Here is a 19,613-nt window from a genome sequence, read left to right on the forward strand (position 1 = left end):
GGGAGGATAAATCAAACAGATAGCCTTGTCTCAATAATCAGATACTTAGTTGTACGTACAAATTGCAAATACACTAGGAGGCTAAAAAAGGGATTAATCTAAAACACCTGTTCAGCGCTTTATGGAATCATGTGAAAACCTCTAATCTAAACTTTGAAATAATAAGGTAAAAACAGTGAGAAAGCAGAGTTGAAGTCGAAAGTTGAGTTGAAGATTCTGAAAAGGATATGACTATGCTTAATAGCTTTTATACATAAAACAGTATGACAGGACCTTACCGCAGTAAACTAGTGGTAATCTAAGTTTCAGTTTTGGAAGGCACTGCCGAAGATGATTCTGTATAAAAGGTATATTTTGTGTTGGCCAGATTGTGATAATGACTGAATAAATTAAAGGACAAAAATAAGATGTCTCCATAGTTAATTATGTATTGCTGTAGTCTACTTCCTGCCTCAACAGTTGACATTTTGCTTGTACTGATACTTGACATTATCCTTTAAATCAGTGGTTTTCAAACTTGTTGCATGGAGCCACCCTTAGGGCCTCATACTCTTCTGCCATCCTCCCCTTCTCCCTCCTCTTCTCTCCTAAACACATGCACAGTCTGAATCAAAGTGGGGCTTCTTTTATCTCTTTTATCTGTTTTGCATGTTTGACTCTGGGTTAGTTTTCACTTGAAGACAGAGTCCCAAGACTAAAACAGAGTTTAAAAACCATAGCTTTAGAATAAAAGATCTAGTTACTAAGTATTTTGTATTAATATACATACATTCTTTAAAGCAGCAACAGGTGTGGTCCACATTTTGAAGTAAGGTTGTCTAGATAGATCAGCTATTATAATTCAGATTCCAAGGGAATCCATGACTGCTATTTTAATTGAAATTTATCTCCAGGACTTGGGGGGAAAAAAAAAAAAAAGAACCATGTTGTGTTATATTTGGTCGTTGTTAGGTGGTTCTTTGTGTTTTAATAAAATAGATCATTTCTCTCCCTGCCCCACATTGCTAGGTCTGCAACCATAGTATATTATTTAAGTTAGGAGTGTATGCCTATCTGCTATCCTAATTATAAGTGTTTATCTAAAGCATGAAAATAATTAGTTGAGAATTAGGATCCAAGTTTTCTCTATTAGACACCTAGTCTGTTTTCATTTCTGTTGCGCCTCCCTGCTCCACTCCCTCTCTCTGCCCCATGAACCACTTCACAGAAACTTTCTGCTACTCCTTTTTTTTCTTTTTTCTCTTCAGTTCATTAGGGTGATTTAGATTAGTTGAATAGACACTGACTTGTCATTTAAATTACTCTTTTCCTGTAGGAAAGGGTTCAGGCAGCCAGGGTCCATGTTTTAAATTGGTTTATGTGCATTGGAATAATTATTTTAAAACTGTGACATCCTCTTAACTGTTGCAGCATAAAGAATTAGCCTGTAATGGAAGGTTCTGCTGGGGTTAGGAGTGGTCCTGTGAGCTTTGACATCTGTTTGCTAAGTATATTTCTAGAAAATCTTTGTAGATCAGTAAATCTTAACTTTTTTATGGATCCCTGATCCCTTTGAAAATTTGATAGAAGCTGTGGATGGTTTCCCTGTAAAAATGAATATGTATATGTACTCGTAAAAGTTTACATATAAAATTGTTTTATTTTGTGCATTATCCCCATACTCAGATTTCATGGCCAGCAGGTTAAGAACCCCATACCACAGGTGTTGAGAGGAGTTGTTTGCACATGAGGAATATTTCACAGAATTCAGAGATAGGGTTCGCCATACTGTGTAACTCAGGGGTGCTATGAGCATTCTATAACAGTGCAGTGAGCCTTAGATGTATATTGAGAATAGGAACTAATAAAGAATAAATGCCTTAAATAGCAAAATAATAATAAAAGTGAATAGACTGAGAATTTACAAATTATGTATCCTTGATTTTTCCAAAAGACTGTGCATTTAATTTGGAAATATTTTTATAAGTTTCTAAAATAGTATTCTAAATTCATGTGGATATAACACAAATAATATTCAGTGTCTTCAGTTGTCAAAAAATAAGTAGTACTTTGGTTTACTGATCCTGGGGATGGACTTAAAAGCATTCTCAGTATTTTCTGCTAAGAACCAAGAAAGTGTTTCATAGGCAAATAAATTTGGAAAATACTGCATACAGGTGCTAGGTCTTCCTCTTAGAGATTTATAATGCTTATTAGCCTATTAAAAGCTCCAAAAAGTTCTGTATTAAGGAAACTTAATTGTTTTGATTCAGAATTTCTTAATTTTATTTAACTAACAAGCCTTTCTTTTTTTCTTTTTAACACCTGTTAATCGCTGAAAAAGCTAGTGCTTCTCAGAACATGCTTAACCAAATAATTGGCAGTATCATGAAGACAACTACAGGGTGATAGTCATGATTGCCACAACTTTACATTGACAGAATTATTTATTTTAAGCCTATTTACATATACTTATTAATCGGGTGAAAAGTCCAGTTTTTATAGTTTTCCCTTTTGGTTGTTTTTAAATTTACCATCTTTTAAATTTATCTATTGAACAATAATACTAACGAAGTCATCCTTTAATAAAGGAAATTAAACTTGTCCTTTATTGTTTAGGTTTTGTTTATCAGAAACCAGTTGTCCACAAGAAGATCACTTCCCACCCAATCTTTGTGTGAAAGTGAATACAAAACCTTGCAGCCTTCCAGTAAGTCCTAAAAACTATTTTTTAAAATTCATTGCCAACATAGCTATCAAATAAGTCATCACAGCTGTTGTTAAGTCATAGTTTTTCCTTAAGAAAACATTTTTATTTTGGATATATATTCCTGTGACTGGGTGAAACACTTGTACCAACTATGTACAGTTAGCAGCAGTAACATTAGCTTTGGGGTCATAGGATTTGGAGTTGGGTGTGGTAGCTTTAGTATTGTACTGGATTTTGGGGAGAAGTTTTTTCAACAGAGTCTCAGGTGTGTTCATGTGAGTCTATAAGCCTATGGTAGAAAGGAGATTTGAAGAATGCTGTCTTAAACAGGAAGTAGGGGTGAGGACTGTTTTTGGTGCCCTTGAAATACTCCTCGTATACCTGTCTAAGTTTGTTATGAATTCATCCTGATTTTTAAATTTAAGAGACTTTGAATTTTCATCACTAATATTTTTCTCAGGTTTACTACAAGGAGAATATAAGGTTGTTTGGAAAAATAATAACACAAGAAACTTGTAAATGTTTGCTTCTGTACTTTTTAATGAAAACATTCGTATTTTCTAGTATGTAGTTTGTAGGGGTTTTTTTCTTAAGGAATGGAAGTCAAAATGATTTTGGAAATAATAAGTATAAATAAATTATATTTCATTTTTAGGGTTACCTTCCACCTACAAAAAATGGCGTGGAACCAAAGCGACCCAGCCGACCAATTAATATCACCTCACTTGTCCGACTGTCCACAACAGTACCAAACACCATTGTTGTTTCTTGGACTGCAGAAATTGGAAGAGTAAGGAAATTTTTGTTTCTACCAGATTTTTGTATTATAAGGAGGGGTTAATCACCATGCCTACCTGAATTTTTATGTAAATTATGTAAAATGAGCTGCAAAAGGATTTATTTTTGTCTCACAATGAATTTTCAACATGTTTCCATTTGAAAAATGGGATTATGAAGTATCCAGTATTTTATAACCGGCCCTTTTACTCAACAATTGATCATAAATGTCCTCCTGTATCATTACATGTTCTTCTGCATTATTTTAAGTGATGATATCATATTCCGATATGAATATGCCATAAATTTGCCTGTTCCCTACTATTGAGCATGTTACTTGATTTATTGATTGATTCATTGGTATGTCAAAGAACATTTTGAAGACCATCTTAGTTGCTATAACTTTGCATGCATATATCATAATTTCATTAGGGTAAATTCTCAGAAGTGGGATTGTTGAGTCAAAGAGCATACAGAATTTTAAGAAATTTTGTGGACATTGACAGATTACCTTTTCCAAAGATGTTGTACAAATTTATTCTCTGACTTTCAGTGTTTATTTGCGTGCTCGTTAACACTATTATCTTCTTTGAAATTTTTACCAATTCTGTTAGGTAAATAATGCCACCAATGTGTTTTAATTAGTACTTTTTTCATTATTACTGAGATTGAATTTGTTTTATATTTGTGATTATTTACATTTTAAAACTGTATCCATGTCTATTTCTCTGTTGCTGTTTTTGTTATTGATTATGAGATCTTCATATAGTAAAACTTAATTCTCTGTTTCATGTTACAAATATTTGTTTCCAGTTTGTTTACCTTTTATTTTTATCTTGTTATTTAATATGCAGAATATTATTAATATTATTTAATATTGGCTACACAGAGATTTTGTGTAACCAAATCTTAACCAGTTATTTCCTTTATATAGTCTTTTCTCGTCTCCACCATGCTTTGCCTATCTGCCCTTCCCAATCTATGGAATTATTTGTTTGTTTTCTTCTAGACTTAAGGTTTCATATTTTACCTTTAAATATTTAGTTCATATTAAATATATGTGTGGTGTGAAGTAAAAATTGCTTTCTTTCACTTTTTAAATAGCCGGTTCTAACACCGTTAACCAAATAAATGTTGATTCTGATGCCACCATGGTTGCATATTTGATTTTTACATATCCTGAGTATGTTTCTGACCTTTTTCTATATTGTTTCTTAGTCTAGCATTCTTTTTTGGGACAGTTTTCATGGTATGAACTCATAGGTATCCACCAGTTCATTTGAAATTTATTGAATGCTTACCATGTGCCATGTACTATACTCAAAACTGGCAGTACCATAGGGAGGGAAAAAAGCTCATTTTCATGAGGCCTGTGATCTAGGGGCCTGGTGGACACACACAAAGAATGTGAACCTACTTATAAGTACTATAATAGAGAGGCACATGGTGATTTTACAGTGTATCAAAGGGCACTTTGAATGAGAGAGAGCAGTCAGGGAGGGCTTCCCTGAGGAAGTAGTGGCTGAGCCAAGAGCTAAGAGAAGAGTAGGAATCAGGTGAAAGGTTCAGAGGAAACTACCCACACAACAGCCCAGTGGTAGGAGTCAGCCTGGTTTTTACAAGAAGCTGAGAGGGATTCACTGACTAGAGTGCAGAGAATGGGGAAGAGCGGTATATGACATGTGGCTAGAGGGGTAAGATAGGACTAAACCATTAGGGCACTGTAGGTAATGTTAAAGTTAAGTATTTTCTTTTTCTTTTTCTTTTTTTCTTTTTCTTTTTCTTTTTTTTTTTTTTTTTTGGAGACAGAGTCTCACTCTGTTGCCCAGGCTGGGGTACAGTGGCGTGATCTCAGCTCATTGCAACCTCTGTCCCCTGGTTTCAAGCGATTCTCCTGCCACAGCCTCCCAAGTAGCTGGGATTACAGGCGCCTGCCATTGCACCCGGCTAATTTTTGTATTTTTAGTAGAGATGGGGCTTCACCATCTTAGCCAGGCTGGTCTTGAGCTCCTGACCTTATGATCCACCTGCCGTGGCCTCCCAAAGTGCTGGGATTACAGGCGCGAGCCACTGCACCTGGCCAGGATTTTCTCTTTTTAAGCAGAAAGTTTATAGTGCTGTATTTCTTTTTAGAAAAGATCACTCTTTGGAGTAGTAAATAGTTTAAATGGAGGCCAGAATCATGCAGAAGGACATCTCTTAGGAGCCAGCTCTTGTGAAAGTATTAGTGAAATAGTATCTTTGTCTAGAGTGGTGGCAGTAGAAATGGAGGTAAGTAGGGGCATCTGCAGGATTAAGTGATGAATTGAAAGTTGAGGGCTAAGAGAAAGAGAGATGTCACTGATGAGTCCTTGGTTTCTTGGTGGGTAGCTAGGCAAATGATACTACTGCTGAGATAGAGGAAACACTGGAAAAGGACTGAGTGTGGGTGTGTTTTGTTTTGTTTTGCTTTGAAGAATGGGCATTGGCATTGGAGGATGAGATGGAGAAAATAATGAATTTACTTTTGCAACTTTTGAGTTTGAAATGCCTGTGAGACATCCTGAATAGGCAGTGGGGCAGATGGGCTTAAAGGATACATTTGGGATAGAGGGAAAAAATGTGTGAGTCATCTGCACATTGATGGTTATTGGAACCACACTGGCAGGGCTGACATTGATTCTCCTGCATTACTTTTTTTTTTATATTCATTCTTCCAGATAAAGTAGAATTACTTTATCGCATTTTTTCCCTCCCTCTTGTACCCCACTTGCACGTCTTTCTGAGAATTTGGATGAGATTTCTTTAAAGTTATAGTTTAAGTTTGGGAGAATTTATTTACAATGTTTAATATAACCATTCTAGGAACTGTATTTTCAAATCCTCTTTTATGTTCCTCAGCAATTTAATAGGTTTCCTACAATTCCTGCATATTTTTTGCTAATTCCTATGTTGATTGTTATTATTACTGCTATTATAAAAAGAGATCTTTTTTTCTGTTATATTTTCAAAGAATTTATTTATTGTTGGTTTACTTAAAACTAGTTATTTTTAATATTTATTTCATAGCTAAATTCATATATCAGTTCTGTTGGCTTTTTAGATGATTTATTGGTATTTCTACATTAGCATTTTGAGTTTGAGGTATGTCATACAAATTATATTACCTTAATACTTCTGTCATTTATTTCTTGTTCTACTACCTAGAACTTTGTAAACAGTGTTAAACAATGCAGGCACTAGTGGACATATTTGACTTGCTCCTTATGTTAATGAGAATACTGCTACTGTTAAAACATTATTATGATGTTGCTATTAATTTTGGTAGAACTTTATTATATCAATGATGTATTTCTGTATTTCTCTTTTACTGGATATTTTTGTTAGAAGTGGATTTTGAATTATATCAAAATTCTTTTTGACATCTCTCAGGGTTATATTTTTTTCCTTTAACTCACGTGTCACCATTTGGTTTTTAAAATATTTTAAATATTTTATTTCTAGTGTACCTTGGAGTTCCCTTTTTACCGCTTTTTGAGGAAAGTTTTGTTTTTGTGTATGAAAAGAATAGCTCACTAAGGGAGAAGGGGAGTGTTTTTGATGAAATAGGAAAGAAGTCAAACTGTAGAAGAGGAGGGGAATATGGCTGCTGATAAATAGCACTAGAGGAGAGGGGGAAATACTCTTCCATAGGAAGGCTTCCAAACTACAAAGATTTGAAGATATTTTTCTGGGGAAGTAAAACACTAAATCAACATTATTTTCCAAAGCCCAGAAAATAATTTAATAGATTGTTTTTAGATTACTGTTTTAATTCAGCTTGTGAAGATATTCTGAATAGTTCCTGTAGAATATCTTACTATTTTGCAGATACCTTTGTATAATTGGTTGCCAGTGAGAAATGTTGCAACTATGTCTTTTCAAATGAAATAAATAGGAGAGCTAGTATAGTGCCTGAAAGAAATAAGTGAGTTACATTGTAACTTCTTCCTCTACCTCAGTGTAATCACTGCTTCTAGCATTTATTAAACTCTCATTATTTGTAGAGAAATTATTTAGATTTAGGTTTAGTATCCCTAATCTGAAAGTCTGAAATCAAGATACTCTAAAATTCAAAACAGGATACTCAAAGGAGATACTTGTTTGAGCATTTCAGACTTCAGATTTTCAGATTAGGGATGCTGCACTGGTAAGGATAATGCAGATATTGTAAAATCTGGAAGAAAAAAAAATTCAGAGTCCGAAATACTTATAGTCCCAACCATTTCAGATCAGGGATACTCAACTTGTACCAGTGTAAGGGGCACATAATGAATAGAGTATATTTCAATTATAGAGAAAGGATTTCATGAACTTGACAAATAATTTTTAAGACTTTTGAAAAAGCAATAGATAAAAACATCAGTATAATACAATATAATATATATCAGTAGTTGGAATTAGTATTTGAAGGATTAGCAGGAACAATAAAATACTGTCTACCTAGAAAAGAATCTCTGTCACTATTAAGCTTTGGTGGGTTTTTTTGCTGCTGAAGTTCACTCATTCATATGATGTAAAATTTTCATTTTATATTGCCAGTACAAGTGGCATTTGTTAGTACCACATTCTTTTTGTTGCTTTTTTTTTCTATTTGGTTACATGTTTCAACTAGAGTGAACATACCTTTTCACTGAACTTGTTGCGGTTTCTGCTTGATCTCTTCTTAAGTGTTTATATAAAGCCTAAGGGTAATTCCAAGTTCTGAAGATTCAAGTTGTCAATACATAGTTTCACATTGTTAATTAACATTTCTCCAGTTTCTATCATACTTGAAGCATTAAGCAAGTAAATAATAATGGTGAATAAGAGTTTTTTCTAAAAGAAACTTTTCAGTTGGACCCAGTGACTTACGCCTGTAATCCCAGCACTTTGGGAGGCTGAGACATGTGGATCACTTGAGGTCAGGCGTTCACAGCCTAGCCAACATGGTGAAACCCCGTCTCTACTTAAAAAACCCACAAAAATTAGCCAGGTATGGTGGTGCACACTTGGAGTCCCAGCTACTTGGGAGGCTGAGGCAGGAGAATCATTTGAACCCAGAAGGTGGAGGTTGCAGGGAGCCAAGATTGCGCCACTGCACTCCAGGCTGGGTGACAGAGCAAGACTCTGTCTCAAATTAATTAAATAAGTAAATAAGTAAATAAATAAATAAATAAAGCTTGTCAATGCTATATCAGATTAGTATGTTGTATGCTCTAAAACTTAGGAAACCTGTTTTTTTTTTTTTGGTAGATAGAGTCTTGCTCTGTCACCCAGGCTGGAGTGCAGTGGCACCATCTTGACTCACTGCAAGCTCTGCCTCCCAGGTTCATGCCACTCTCCTGTCTTAGCCTCCCAAGTAGCTGGGACTACAGGCGCATGCCACCACACCTGGCTAGTTTTTTGTATTTTTAGTAGAGACGGGGTTTTACCACGTTAGCCGGAATGGTCCCGATCTCCTGACCTCGTGATCCGCCTGCCTGGCCTCCCAAAGTGCTGGGATTACAGGTGTGAGTCGCTGCTCCTGGCTGAGAAAGTTTTCATGTTTCATGTTACTTGTTCCTCATTAATGTGAAATGTATTAATGAAAGTAAATTAGCTTTTTTGACACTTCTTTTTCCTGCCTCTCAGAAAATGCGTAGCATGTGAACACAGATAGCTTTCTGAACTTTAAATAAAAATATGACCTTCCAGAGAGTATTGTAAGATATTTTCTGTCAAAAGAGGAGAGTGCATTAAGTTCCTTGTCTTAATATTCCTGCCCTTTCCCCTTGGTTTCTAGTGTCTGCTCTGTCATCAAGCAGTTGCCTAATCACATGAGCAGATTGCATAATCTTTTTGTGCCTCAGTTTCATCAGCCCTTCACTTAGAAAAAGTCACCTATCCTACCTATGTCTTAATAGGTCTTCTGCAAAGTTTAAATGAAGTTGGCAATGTATGTTAAGAATGCTTTGAAAAGTGTGTGTAGCTATAAAATATAAGATGGCAGCAATTATTTTCCTTTTACTTATTTTCAAGTCTCTTGATCTTCCTCTTGATCCCAGCACCAAATAGAAAGTGATCCTTCTCATTTAGATCTCCTTCCTACCCTTCATGAACCTCAGCCATCTTTTCTTTCTCTTACCCAACCATGTACCCTTCATATAGCCTTAACTTGTTGGTTAGCTGTTTCTTTGGTTTGGGTTTTATTTTTATTTTTTTATTTTTTTGTCCCCTTCTCCCTCTGTCATCTCTGGGTAGTCCCTCTGCTGGTAATGGATATTCATCTGTTCATTTGCCAAACCAGCAGCTTCTCTTTGAAAACCTTCTTTACTATTCCCTCTGCTTGTTGTGATAATGGCCCAAGTATAATCTTTTCAAGAGCTAGTTGAAGGCATAGAGAAAGGTTAAAAGGTATAAATTAGGAAGTCCATCTCATTTAATTTTTTTTAAAAAATAGATACTATTTTAGATATATCTGTTACCTACTAAATATGGTTTATAACTTTGACATCTTACTGTCTTTGGCTTATACTTAGTCTTAACAGTACTCTTTCATGTAAGTGCCTTGAATTCATTAGCTTCAAGTATAGGTAATATTAAATCCAGGACAGACCTGGGTTTAAATTCTAGGTTTGTTACTTGAAAATTGCAAAACTAGAGCAAGTTCTTTTACTTCTATATACTTCAGTTTCCTCATCCGTAAAACCAGGTTTATGATCATCTCATCAGCTTTTTGATCAGGATTAAATGAATTACTGTTCATGAAAACGCCTAAGACAGTGCTGGACACACAGGTGTTTTAAGAAGTGTTAGTTTTCTTTTCCTATCACGGTGAGATTAAAATAGATGTACTGTTTACTTACATATGTTGTTTGTTTTCTACATCTTTTTTTTTTTCCAGAACTATTCCATGGCAGTATATCTTGTAAAACAGTTGTCCTCAACAGTTCTTCTTCAGAGGTTACGAGCAAAGGGAATAAGGAATCCGGATCATTCTAGAGCTTTAAGTACGTATGATAAACTTATTTCACTTATTCAGCTAACTATTTTGTCAAAGGTTAGAGTAGTATTTTCTCAACTCAAGAAATTTTAGAATTTGTTTATTCACTGGAACCTGTTGTAGAGGATTAAAAACACTGAGAACCTTCTGGCTTGTAAAACAAGACCTTAGAGTAGTTCTGATATCTTTGTCATGAACTATATTTTATAATCTATATTTTACTAATCTTAAAATTAACTTTGTGAAGTGGGTGCATGAACATGGAAGAATATTTTTCTACAACTTCATAAAATCAATGTTTAAGGAATTCTGGGAAATGGGAAGGGCATCTTGGCATAAATTTCAAGAAAGTTATTTTAGATTGGAGGTTTATCCAGGAAAAATATACAGAGTTGTATCATTGCCTCACCCCTGCATTTACAAACTGAAGAGAGCCAGTGGGGTGGTAGAAATAATAATGACATGAGTTCTGCCATTAATCAATTATATGACTGTGGACAAGTAACGCTGCTTCTGAGTTTCATCTTCCTCATCTGTAACAAGAAGTTTATGCCATGTGATTTCTAATGCTTCTTCAGAGTCTGAGTTCATATGTGTGAATTACTGGATGGTTTGTTTCGATACGTTGAATTTGAGATTCAAGGTCTACAAATGGAGTATGCTGACCTCTGTTTTTGAGGGTTAAGGTCAGAGGGTTTGGCCTTTCCAAAGAGGCGAACTAAGTTCTTCGTTTATTCTTTTATTTGTGAGAGGTGGGGGCCGAGTGGATTTAGGGATGAGGGCTGGGGACTTAAGAACAAAACTTGTATAGGCAGGTGTTAGATAACTATCCTTAAAGGACTTTTGATGTGAGCTGATTAATGAAGCCCATTATCAGATTTGTACTTAGGAACACTCTGGTGGAAAGAACTAAGCTAGTAACAGCTTTCCTTTTGTAGCATAGCTTTTATCCCTTTCTGTAACTTATTTCTGTGACAGAGTAAAAGATCCCACTACCCCTGAATATCAATATACCCTTAATAGTTCATTGAAGAATTTTTCTGTATTAAAATGGTCCTTTAAAAATGCAGCTAATCCTGAATCAATGGGAGCACACTTTGGGCTAATGCCTCTGTAGGCATGCATTGACAGATGATGGAGACCTAGAAGGACAGCACTGATTTGGGATCTGCGGGAGTGGAGGCACCATTTGGCAGGGACAAGAAGATGGTGGGGATCCTGAAAGAAAAGACAGACATCTGCCTTGAAGGAGAGTATAAGATACCTTCTCTTCTATCACAATCTTGCTGAAGTTATTCCTGGTCATTCTACTGAGAATCTTCATATTTGCCTCACAATACCAGAATCTCAGCCCGTCAGAAAGCAAAGAATTATGTGAGCCTGTATGGAAGAGGGAATACCAAGAAATAAGGCAGATAAAGTTATTTAATAGTAACAACAGCAACAACAACGATAGGGCCAACCGTCTTTGCTCAAGCTGTTAACTTTTCTCCACTTGTAGCTATAGCACCACCTGGAGGGAGAGTGGGAACGTGAGTCTGGAATTGAATTATTTTATTTTCTCTGAAAAACCACTATTAGCTACCATTAAGCAGCAAAAACTGTTTAATTCAAAAGCTCTTTCTGATATACTGATGGATGTGGAGAATACCTGTACACTGGATGACATTTTTGTGGAAATTGATACCTTACTTTATTGGCCAAAGAAGCCAATGGAATATTAATTTGGATCCCACCAGTAAGAAATTTGTTGTAATTTACTAAAAAGCAGGTTATCTACCTTTACCTATATGCTGCCTGTAAAAAAAAAAAAAAAAAAAAAAAAAAACCTTTCCCAACAAATTATGTAATTAAAATTCTGTTTACAATAACTTGACAAAAGGAATTGTCAGGTATCTCAGGTATTTTTAAAGAATCAAATTACTTACAAATATGTTCCTTGTAAGTCATTCTTAATAAAATAAGTTCTTCTAGCAAAGTTTTAATAGTCAAGCCAGACACTCTTATGTTCTTGAAAGAATAAAGTTGCTGTTATTTAGATTTTTCGCAGAGAAATCCATTCTCTGATTCATTTGATTTAGTAGGATTTTGTCTTGTAGTTTCTACCTTTGTGTAGAGTTGTCTACTCACAACTATCAAAAACAGTCTTTTACCAACTCTTAATCAAGTTTCTTTCTCCTCTTCCTTCTCCCTTCAGCAAGTTATTTCAAGCCTTAGCCATAATCTACTCAAACATTGTCCCCCTCCCTCAGCACTCTGCCAATGCACGAAAATTGGGGCTACAAGATGTGAATTACCTAAACCACCCATTTCTTCCTTAATCTCAGTGCCACCATAATTACTTTTTGGCTTATCTACATTTGTGCCCAGTCCTCACTTTATTTCCTTCAGTGTCAAGAGGAAATGTCCCTTTCCCCACTCCAAGTTAATCTTTTATTCATTTATTCTTTTCATTCAAGAAATTGTATTAAGAGTCTACTGTGTTCCAGGCACAGGAGAATATAACATTAAACAAGACACATACCATCTCTGCATCCCCCAGAAGTTTGCAGTCTGGTAAGAAAGACAGGCATTAAATAATTGCACAAGTCATTAATGAGTTAAAGTTTTGACATGTGCCTTGAAGAAGATAGACAGGGAACTCTGTAGAGGTACAATAGGGGAACATAGTCCTCTCTGGTGTTGTGATACTTAAGGCAAGACTATAAGTATGAGGAGAAGTTAAACTCCAAGATAGGAACAGAGTATGTCAGGAGAAAAGGCCAGTGCAGCTGGAATAGAGAGAGCCAAAAAGGGCTGGATGCAGTGGCTCACACCTGTAATCCCAGCACTTTGGGAGGCCGAGGTGGGTAGATCACTTGAGGTCAGGAGTTCAAGACCAGCCTGACCAACATGGTAAAACCCCGTCTCTACTAAAAACACACAAAAATTATCCGGGCATGGTGGCATGTGCCTGTAGTCCCAGCTACTTGGAAGGCTGAGGCAGGAGAATCACTTGAACTCGGGAGGCAGAGGTTGCAGTGAGCTGAGATCGCACCACTGCACTTCAGCTTGGGCGACAGAGAGAGACTGTCTTAAAAAAAAAAAAAAAAAGAGAGCCAAGAAGGATGGTGACCAGAGAGTTGGACAAGTATAAGTTGACATAGACAATATGAAGATAGATGATAGAAAATCATTAAAAGATTTTTAAGCAGAGGAATAAATGACATGATTACATTTAGACAATCTGATTCTCACTTTGAAGACGAATCAAAGGAAGGCAAAGCTAATGCAGTGAGGCCAGTTTAGAACCTGTTTGTAATAGTATATGTAAGAGATGATAATGTCTTGAACTAAGGTGATAGTGATAGATAGAAGTTGACAGTTTTGAGAAGTATTGAAATGGCATTGACTGTGTGTGTAGAGTGAGGAGTCAAGGAGGAGTGCTAGGCTTCTTAAGCAACAGGTAACATGGTAATGCCATTTACTGAAACAGAAAACAGTGTTGAAAAGGTCAGATTGCAGGAGGCGGAGATCAGAGTGCACTCGTAGACTTGTGGTGGTTGAGATGGGATGAGACATCCAGGTAGAGATGCTCAGTAACAGTAATTGTGAGACCTGGCTCCCTCATGTATCGGCTCTTTGTCCTGTGTTTTCAGTTCCTCCGTCTGCAGGCTTTTTCTGTCACTCTATGCTGTCAAGGCTCTTTGCCTTTTAAAAAATAGGAAAACAAGCTCCTCTATGGATAGAGCTCTGTGTTCCTCCTGTTGTTCTCATCCTAATTTCTGTGAGAGTGGTCTACATTTGCTCTTGTTACCTCCTCACTGCATCTTATTATGGTCTTTAACCCTCTATCATTCCACTGAAATTGCTCTTTCAGATGTCACAAATGATGATCTGATTGCTAAATTTAAAGGCTATCTTTTCAGTTTTCATCCTGAATACTTCTGCTGCATTTGATATGAACCACTTTCTCCTTGAAATTCTCTCCTTTTTTCTCTGACCATATCTTCTCAATCATCTGCCTTCAATGGGAAGCATTCTAAATATTGCTGTTCCTTGGAGTTTTATCCTGGGCGCACTTTTCTACACATGCTTATGGCTTAAAACTTAACACCCACCCCAAAATACATGTCTTCATCTCAGACCTCTCCCCTGCATTTCAGACTTATATAGCTAACTAACTTCACCTAAACATTTCACTGGTTCGTCAAATTCAAGTATTTAAAACTGAACTCACCAACTCCTGTCAAACTTACTCCCTAAATATTTCTCAAATGTACCTTCTGTCTATCACTGCTATCATTGCCCTTGTTTAAGCTCTCATATCCTGCTTTTATTTTAAAAACCATTCTTAGATAAAACATCCCTCTCTTTGACTCCTTTATATATCTCCTCTGGTAGCCACGTAAGTGATTTATACAGATCTAAAATCTTACCATCCTCATTCGCTTGCATTTCATGGCTTCTTAACACCTAGGGAATAAAAACTCCAACTGTGTTAGCATGACACGTAAACTTTCCATGATGTGGCACCTGCTTATTACTTTCCAGGGTCATCTGTATTCACTCTTCTTTTCATACTTCACATTCCAAAAATATGGAACTCTTTTGTCTTTCTTTAGTGCTTTAGTTTTGTGCTCTATGCCTCAAAACTCCCCTGCTGCCTCCTCTGCTTAATGTTATTATCCTTTGTTTCACTTTTTTCCAGGAAGCATCCCAGAACCCCCAGAATAGATGAGTTGACTTTTGGTTAGCTTCCCAAACATACTTCCATCAGAGTGCATTAGAGATGATCTCACTGAGCATCTTTACCTTCTACTAGATTATGAGTTCTTTGGAGCAGGAATTTAATCTTATTTTTTTGTTGAATTCCTATTGCTCAGCACAGTGCCACATACATAGTAGATCTGCATATTTTTGTTGAAGTAAACTGATAAAAAGACATCTACAGAAAAAAGTCAGATCTCGGTACCTGTTTCTTTGCTTAGAAAATGAAATACTGATCTTAATATGTTTGATTATTTTCAGCCTTAAAATTTTAAAAGGCTGAATTAAAATAACCTGATATTAATGAAGGATAGATATTATCTTGAAATAATAACAACCCTAGAACAGCGCTAATAGAACAATCTGTGATAATGGAAGTGTTCGCTATCTGCACTGTCCCATACGGTAGCCACCAGCAACATGTGGCCATTGAGCACTTAAAATGTGGCTAGTGTAACTGATGAGCTGAATTTTTTATTTAGGTTTAAATACAGCGTCATGTGAGTAGTGACTGACTCCTATAGCTCATGACAACAGGGATTAAAAACAAGATTAATTCTACTCCCCAAATTGACTTATTGGGTAAAACAAGATTAATTTTAAATGTGGCTAGCTGTAACTTTATTATATAATAAAATACTGTTACCACTGCAGATCACTGTAACAATGTGAAAACTCTAACTCCCAGAGAACTTCCTACGTGTTGACTGATTACCACAGAACAAATATTATATGTCTTATTTTTTTTATTCCCTTGCACACAAGTAATAAGTGCTTTTACTTTATTTTTTCTTCATACTTTCTTATGATTAAATATAGCATAGTGCTTTTCCCCTCCATTTTCTTTCTTTTTGAGAACGTTTATTAAAGTATAATTTATAGGCAATAAAAATTCCTTTGACAGATGTATACAATCATGAACCACTGCCACAATCAAAATATAGAACATCCTTTACCCCAGAAAGTTCTTCTGTCGTCTTTTGCATTCCATCCCATCCTTTTACCATTGATGTGATTTCTGCTCTGTAGTTTTGTCTTTTCCAGAATGTCAGATAAATGCAGTGCTACAATATGTAGCCTTTTGCGTCTGGCTTCTTTCATTTAGTGTAATGCTTTTGAAGTTCATCCATGTAGTTTGTTCTTTATTGCTGAGTAGTATTTCATTTATATACTATAATTTATCCATTTCTCAGTTGATGGACATTTGGATTATTTCCAGTTTTGCAGCAATATGAATAAAGCTGCTGTAAACATTTACATTTTGCATATGGATACTTCAGTTTTGTAGACATATGTTCTCATTTCTCTTGGGTAAATATCTAAGAGTGGGATTGCTGGGTCATATGATAAGTATATGGAAAACAGTTTGGCAATTTCTTTTAAAGTAAATATACCATTTTTGCATTCCCACTAACAATATGTGAGATTTCAAGTGGGTCCACATCCTTACCAGCATATGGTGCCATCAGGCTGCTTTATTGTAGCCATTGTGATTGGTATGTAGTGGCATTTCATTGTGCATTTTTCTAATGTCTGAGGATGTTAAGCGTCTTCTCAGGTGCTTATTTGCCATTCCTATAGCTTCTTTGAAGTATCTGTCAAGTCTTTTACCCATTTTTTAATGTCATGCTTTTCATATATTATGAAATCTGTACCTAAATGAAAGTCACAAACACTCTCTTCTATTTTTCTTCTAGAAGTTTTATTGTTTGAGCTCTTGGATCTAGGTCTGTGATTCATTTTGAGTTAATTTTTATATATAGTGCAAGGTGAGAGTAGAGATTTGTTTTTCCCCCCACATAGATATCAAAATAGTCCAACAACATTTATTGAAAAGACTGTCTTTCCTTCCATTTCATTACCTTGGCACCTTTATCAAAAACCAGTTGATGATAGATGTATAAATCTATTTCCAGATATTATTCTTTTCCATTGACCTGTATGTCTATCCTTATGCCAAATGAGTCTTAATTACTGTAGCTTGATAGTAAGTCTTGAAATCAGTTAGAATTCTCCAACTTTGTTTTTCTTTTTCAGAATTGTTTTGAATATTGTTAGCTCCAGTATGTGAGATAATACATGGTGACGAAACAGAATTTATTTCTGTAATATGAGGTTGATTTCAGCATTCAAAAGTCAATATAGTTCACCTTCTCAACAAACTAAAAATGAAAAATCATGTGATCATCTCCAGAGATGCAGAAAAAGCACTTGGCCAAATTCAACATCCATTCATGATAAAACTGTCAGCAAAATAGAGAAGGGAGCTGCCTCAGTGTAATAAAGAGTATTTACAAAAAGTCTACACTACAGCTGATATCATCATTAATGGTTAAAACTTGAATGCTTCACTCCTAGGATTGAGAACAAGGCAAGGATATCTGCCCTTAGCGTTGACCTAGAGATCCTAGACAGCACAATAAGACAAGGAAAATTTAAAAAAAAGAAACCAACACACAGGTTAGAAATTAAGAAATACTTATTGTCTTTATTTACAGATGACCTTATGGTCTACATAGAAAAAAATCCCAAAGAATCTCCAAAAATCTATTAGAAATACTATATGAGTTTAGCAGAGTTAGAGAATGTGTGGTCAGTATACAAAAACAAATTGTATTTCTGTCAGTAATGAATAATTGGAAATTGAAATTCACAAAACAAGATTTTACAGTAACATCCAAAAATATGACACACTTAGGGATACATCACACAAACTAGGTGCAAGATTTATATACCGCTGAAAACTACAAAGCATCGTTGAGAAAAACTGAAAGAAGACCTGAATAAACAGAGAGGTATATCTTGCTAAGAGATCAAAAGATTCTATTGTTGTATGTCAGTTCTCCAAATTAATCTGTAGAATTAATCCAGTCTAATCAAGATCCTGGTAGGACCTTAAAAAATATCTTTGCAAGAATAAATGGACTAGGATTGGGTCTGTAATGACAAAAGAGAAGGCATAGGTTTTTTTTGTTTGTTTTGTTTTGTTTTTAATAGAAATTGACAAACATTCTAAAATAATTTCAGAAAATTCTCCCACCTCTGAGAGAAAGTGAATGTACAAATCATGTTTTATTTGTTTTATTGTTGGCTAGTAACAATAGCTAGTATTTATTGAGAATAATATTAGGTTATTTGAAAACTTTTTTTGTGGCTCACTCCTGTAATCCCAACACTTTGGGAGGCCAAAGTGGGCACATCACCTGAGGTTGGGAGTTTGAGACCAGCCTGGCCAATATGGCAAAACCCCATCTCTGCTAAATACAAAAATTAACCGAGCCATGGTGGCGCACACCTCTAATCCCAGCTACTTGGTAGGCTGAGGCAGGAGAATCACTTGAACCCAGGATGCAGAGCCTGCAGTGAACCAAGTTCTCACCACTGCACTCCAGCGTGGGTAACAGAGTGAGACTGTGTGTCAAAAGAAAAAAAAAAAAAAACAAAACAAAAAAAAACCCTTTTTTGTGGTTGAGACAGGATCTCACTCTGTCACCCAGGTTGGAGTGCAGTGGCAGCAATTTCATCTCACTGCAATGTCTGCCTCTCGGGCTCAAGTGTATTTTAAAACTTTTAATGCGTATTAACTCAATCCTTAAAACATTTCTGTGAGGTACTATTATTGTTCCCATTTACCAGATGATGTAACAGGCATAGAGAGGTTAAGTGACTTAGAACTGAGACTTAAATTCTAAGCTAGGCTCTCTAGGTCCTGTGCTCTTAACCACTACTTTATTTCAATTTATTTTCTTATTTCAATTTATTTTCTAAGCGCTAAACACTGAGCTTTGTTTTGTGTAAGGCTGATACTGTGATCTATAAGTATTGCTTCATTTAAGTGGAAATTTAAATATGCAAAGTTCAAAGTCAGTTACTATACCCATTGCTTGCTATGTCTATAAAAGGTGCTGGTGGGATGGTTGGTGAAGGCATGCGGAGTGGTTATTAGTCAGGGTTCTCCAGAGAGACTCTAGGAGGGGAAGGAGAAGGAGAGGAGAAAAGGAGAGAGAGAGAGATAAGAGAGAGAGAGAGTTGGGGGAAGATGTATCAGGGCAATTGGCTGACATGACTGTGAAGGCTGAGAATGCCCACAATAGATAGGCCATCAGCAAGCTGGAGAACCAGCGAAGCCAGTAATATGACTATTGAAGTCCAAAGGCCACAGATCCAGGAAGCCAACTCTTAGTCTAAGGCTAAAGGCCTAAGAGGGGTGAGGAGAAGGGCTGATATGGTGGTACAAATCCCAGAGTCCCAGGTCCAGAGAACCTGGAATTCTCTCTTTTTAAAAGTGAGGTCTCTCACTATGTTGCCCAGACTGGTCTCAACTCCTGGCCTCAAGCAGTCCTCCTACCTCAGGCTCCCAAGAGCTAGGATCACAGAATTCCAAAGGCAGGAGAAGAAGGGTGTCCCAGCTCAAGG

At 36.0% G+C, this 19,613-nt stretch overlaps 1 protein-coding gene across 1 annotated transcript in view; it reads left to right on the top strand.

Moving 5' to 3' along the window:
- PIAS1 (protein inhibitor of activated STAT 1) overlaps window positions 1-19,613 on the top strand; it is a 139,105-nt gene that overhangs the window by 89,418 nt on the left and 30,074 nt on the right. The window contains exons 5-7 of the mRNA XM_008016125.3: window positions 2,599-2,689; window positions 3,345-3,479; window positions 10,350-10,455. Coding sequence (XP_008014316.1) covers window positions 2,599-2,689; window positions 3,345-3,479; window positions 10,350-10,455 — 332 coding nt within the window. The remainder of the gene's footprint in view (window positions 1-2,598; window positions 2,690-3,344; window positions 3,480-10,349; window positions 10,456-19,613) is intronic.

This window comes from Chlorocebus sabaeus, chromosome 26 (genome assembly GCF_047675955.1).
Source record: "Chlorocebus sabaeus isolate Y175 chromosome 26, mChlSab1.0.hap1, whole genome shotgun sequence".
In the NCBI taxonomy this organism is placed as follows: domain Eukaryota; kingdom Metazoa; phylum Chordata; class Mammalia; order Primates; family Cercopithecidae; genus Chlorocebus; species Chlorocebus sabaeus.